The 4,639-nt window shown below is 41.4% G+C and overlaps 1 protein-coding gene across 8 annotated transcripts in view; it reads right to left on the minus strand.

Annotated features, from left to right (window-relative positions):
* Positions 1–3,842, minus strand: part of rdx (BTB/POZ and MATH domain-containing protein rdx) — an 85,675-nt gene extending 81,833 nt beyond the window's left edge. Inside the window, exons 1-2 of one of the 8 annotated variants that reach the window (XM_076373248.1) lie at positions 3,692–3,842; positions 3,110–3,168 (exon numbers count right to left, since the gene is read on the minus strand). In XM_076373248.1, coding sequence (XP_076229363.1) covers positions 3,110–3,161 — 52 coding nt within the window. In that variant the 5' untranslated portion in view covers positions 3,162–3,168; positions 3,692–3,842. Of the gene's footprint in view, positions 1–2,315; positions 2,466–3,109; positions 3,169–3,262; positions 3,366–3,691 lie in introns of those variants that run through there. The other 7 variants (XM_076373255.1, XM_076373249.1, XM_076373247.1 and 4 more) reach the window with 7 other exon arrangements.
* Between the last annotated feature and the right edge of the window lie 797 nt (positions 3,843–4,639).

The following is a 4,639-nucleotide window of genomic DNA, read 5'->3' on the forward strand; positions in this document are numbered from 1 at the left end:
ATCGTCGCTTCGTAAACATCTTGTACTCGACGAATGAATGGTATTCCGAGCGTTAAAACTAATTGGATCGCAACTCTGGCTCGCGAACGCCCTCCTTTGAGTCCCCGTTTCCCGTGAATCGTTTCCTCGGCGAAACAAAGAGAAATTTTTGATTAATTGCACGTGGCGGTAGAACAATGCTGAACCGGCCAACCCTGCGTCCTATTGTCCCGGCACACGTGCCACGCGGAAGAATCTACTTGGGTGGCAGTTTACTTGACGCGGAGGACCGCGTATCCGTGGATGTCCCTAATGGAGGAAGAATGGAGGAAGAATGGAGGAAAATTTCAACGTTTTAGCGATTCGAGCTGGTTCTCGGGTTGTATAACAGACTGGGTGACCCGGAAACATGCAACCATACAATTAGTCTCTCAGGACTGCAAGACGATCAAGTTGAAATCTCATCGGAGAATGATCAGCTGCGATTCGAGGCCCGACCTAACCAAGAACGATCGTTCAGGCGCGGGTTGTTGCCCAACTCTATCTGGGAGCTAACGAGCCGAGCCTAAGGTGGCGTTCCGGGCTTCGAAATGTTAAACGTTGCGCCGTGGTAGGCGTAAAAGTCGCGATATCGAGGTGAACCCGATCGAACGCGCGCGCAGGCGAGGAGGGGAGGGCAATATTTCAACAATGGAGCATTATTTAAGGCCGCGCGCACATGGAAGGAATCGGCACGCTCGAGATAAAAGAGTTCCATGAGTCACGCGCGTAGAATCTTGAGTTGATGATCGTAAGTGATCCTTGACGCTTAACGGCTCCACGACCTCGATTTTGGTAAAACAAGCGGAAATTGGTTAAGCGCCCGTCGGACACGGGTTTCGTGGCGTTGCACGCGTCAGCGGGCCCGCGACAATGGAGGCGGCTTCGAATTAACGCTCCTCGAATATCCCCTCCGACCGCGATCGCTCGGATCTACTCCCGTTTGCAGCCGATCCTCGCCGCGATCGTTATTCTCTGCCGATCGGTTGCGGAATCTTCACGGTTTTTTCAGTTGCCAGTCGAAGGCCAATTTTCGGCCATCTAGGCAATGCTGGTAATGGCAGTGTGTACCTTAACCCTTAGCAGTCCTATGTCGACTCGACATTCTATTTTATTGCAAGCTCTACCTGCTTTGACAATTTTTTCTAAACTTCATTAACGCGCGGAGGTAATATTGTCTAATACTGGAATTACATTCGTTGGTAACAAGTATTCTAATCTTCTATCTTTATTCTACTTTTAACCCTTAGCAGTCATATTATTATTATTAAGAACAAGCTGCGAGAATGTAAGGTGTGCGCAGGTTGTTCTTGAAATTCTGACGAGCGGCAATAAAATTTGCCTCGACAGCGGCGAGAATCCCGGTGACTCCGAGAGACGTAACGGCGCGAGGATCGCGGGAAAAGTGATTTATGGTTTTATTTGCCCGTGGATCGGTTACGCGAGCGGTTGTCAATGACAAATGTCGTTTAACGTCTCGCGCGATAGATGTAAGTTGGCGCGAGAGTAAAAGGTAAATGGCTAGGCAGCGGATGCTTTGCGTTCGCGACGTCGATGGGAATGCGAAATGTAACGAAACGGTTGCTTGATACATGCCCAAACGGAGTAGATTCAACATTTTTCAGAATATTCCCAACGACTCGTTCTCATTGTTTTTCAAAGAGTTCCTGACCACGGGAATATTCGAGTTCGAAGAAATCGCCGGACTCGGTGAAATTGGTTTGTCTCGAGAAAAGTGAAACCTGCATAAGTGTCGTTACGTGATATTAGCCAAGAACCAGCGGGAAATTGGTCACGACCAACTAAGCCGATAATAAACACCGACACGATACTTTCTAATCGAATTTGCCTTCGTTGGTTGCCCTTTCGATTTGTCGTTTACGAAAAACGATACTTTCGACTATTGACAAATTCGAAACGAACCGTTAGCGGTAATGGCGGCTGCTCTGACTCGCGTAGTGAATATGGACGTTTGAATTCTCATCGTGTATCGCGACGCATCGCGAGTAACCAACGAATTGGGAAAATATTGTAAACTATTATTCGATGAAGAAATAAATATATCATTTCGACGAATGTAAAATATTATCGTCGACGTCTTTGCTCTTAATCTAACCTAAGTATTTGCAACGTGACGTGTCTCCTATAACGATGAAATTCAATGGCAATTGCTTTTATAACGCGAATAGGAGTTGTGGAACGTTTAAACGTTTCGTTGATTAAATATTATTACGAGAATGTGTAGGATTGTTTAAGAAATGCTTGTAAATGATGCTTTGACAGCGCATTGTACTTACGTCGCAGCTTTCCAATATTTTCTAGATCGATAACGAAATATTCTGTTCTTGAACGGTTACGTTTGGAGTACAGAGAACGCGATATGTTAATAATAATACGTTTTACGCACTGAAACCTAATAAAACACTTAAAAAATTGCCACTGAAATAGCATTACAAAAACAAAAAAAACCGTTACAAAAGACGATGAACTACTGACGCTACCTGACGGTCATGCTCCGAAGTTCCATCGTCAATTGAATGCTACTCTGTCGGTAAAGCGGACAACTGTACAGTTCAATTAATAATCGAATAAAGTTTCGAATAATTTAAAATATTTCGTGCAAAATAATATCTTCCGTAAATTATTCGTTGGTCTAATAAATTTTGAAAAATAGTCCTTTCCGTCGTATTAACCGTTTAAATGATCACATTGTTTCACTTTTGTACATATGAATCGCCAATTAAAAAATAAATGTAAACAACCAAAAGAATGCGTCTTAGAACACGACCATATTTAAATATTCGTGTTCATCGTATAAAACATTCCCTTTCGAAACTACTATTAGAAAGAAAATTAGAAGCACTATTTTTCACGCAAATAAATAAACACATGTGCAATTAATTATTCCAACATAACCACGAATTATTAACGGAAGAATCGAGGATATAAAATTTAATAAAAGATTGCAATATTACACAGGGAAATCAATGGAATCGATTGTCAAACATGGTTGAAAAAATTGAACTGGCAATCATACGACATGTCAATGCTAATATTAAGATATCTTATCGTTGTGTATTAACTGACTCACCGAAATATATGCGCCAGAATAAGACCCTCCGCACAGCATCAAATGCACTCATAGATTATCTGTAAAAAAAGAACATGTTTACATTATAACCTGACATTAATATGTACATCTCTCTATCAACATCTCATAATAATTGCGACGCTTTTATTTGACCTGTTAGCCGCATGGTTTTTCCGTCGTGGAATCCCCATTCCTATTTCCGGACAATAGGTTAAATATTCCAAGAAAAAGTGTGAAAAACATTCGAATAAACACAGCAGAGTAAAAAAGCTAACATATGGCTAATAAAATAATTGGCTCGAAATGCCGACGATAAAAAAGCCGTTTGTTCAAAGGATTAAATTCTACCATGTATGGAGTCATCGTTGCATGTGCAATTAAAGAAGCAATAAATTCTTAGATACGTTACAGATCAAGCTCCAGAATTAGCAACCGTTTGGAGCAGCAGATTATTTCGTTTGTAACGCTACAGTACTGACACGCGCTTGTAACTGGTGTACGATTAATTATAGCGCAAAAATTCATACGTAAAATGTTAAATCATAATCGAGAATGATGACTACTCAGTCATTGTATACTTGCCAAAGTCAAGGTCGTCCCACTTGCCATTGTAAGGTCAAGTAACGTCGTGTTTACAATGTCAAATCGAAGCTGTAATTCACGCGATGCTGCGACACACACGCACATGTCCCACGCACTAACATTTCTAACGAACTTACGACATTGTTCATGGCTAAAAAAAAGCGAAGCATCCCCGCTTGATCGAATAACCCCGTTAAAAAAAAAAGGGGGGAAAAACGACGACGAAAAGTTAGGTTAAGGCGACGAGTAATCGAGTAACGAGCCGGTATGACCGCACACGCGACTTTATAATCGTATTTTCGATAGCATTGCGATATTTCCCACGGTACTGAACGCTTTTCGGCGTTCGGTGGTTGCGAAAAACGAGATCGCGAGAAACAGCACCCTGTAACAGTGCAACTACCTATCGGAATCGCGGAACGGACGCGTCACTAATGAACGCTGGCTCATTCAACCTTTCGCTAACGCGTATTTCCACGTACGTCTTAACGTACTTGACATCTTACTGTTATTACCGTACCCTATTCACTACCCGGTGAACGTGTCATAATCACATAGAAAAAATAATTCACAACGTTGCCGCTGGCGCTTCGCCTCGGAATGATACCAACATTGGGCGTTACACGACTACGTCACGGAACAAATACAATTCAAATACCGATTTCACACACAAACGTAAATCATAACATGTGTACTGTTACACGAGTATATTCCGTAGAATATGGTGAATATGTAATTTACTCGGTACAATTGCTACTACCGTTATAATATTGTACAATAAAAGAGTAATGTTTATACTTTATCTGGGAGCTAATAAAAATCTTAATATCATATTTACAGAAACATTTGAGACTTACGAATAAAAGGAGTATGTTTTATTTTGTACAATTTCATTGGCCTTACTTCAAAGCTATTAAGAGAAAAGCTTACCAAGAATATTTAGGAATA

The sequence above is a fragment of the Nomia melanderi genome, chromosome 13, assembly GCF_051020985.1.
Source record: "Nomia melanderi isolate GNS246 chromosome 13, iyNomMela1, whole genome shotgun sequence".
In the NCBI taxonomy this organism is placed as follows: domain Eukaryota; kingdom Metazoa; phylum Arthropoda; class Insecta; order Hymenoptera; family Halictidae; genus Nomia; species Nomia melanderi.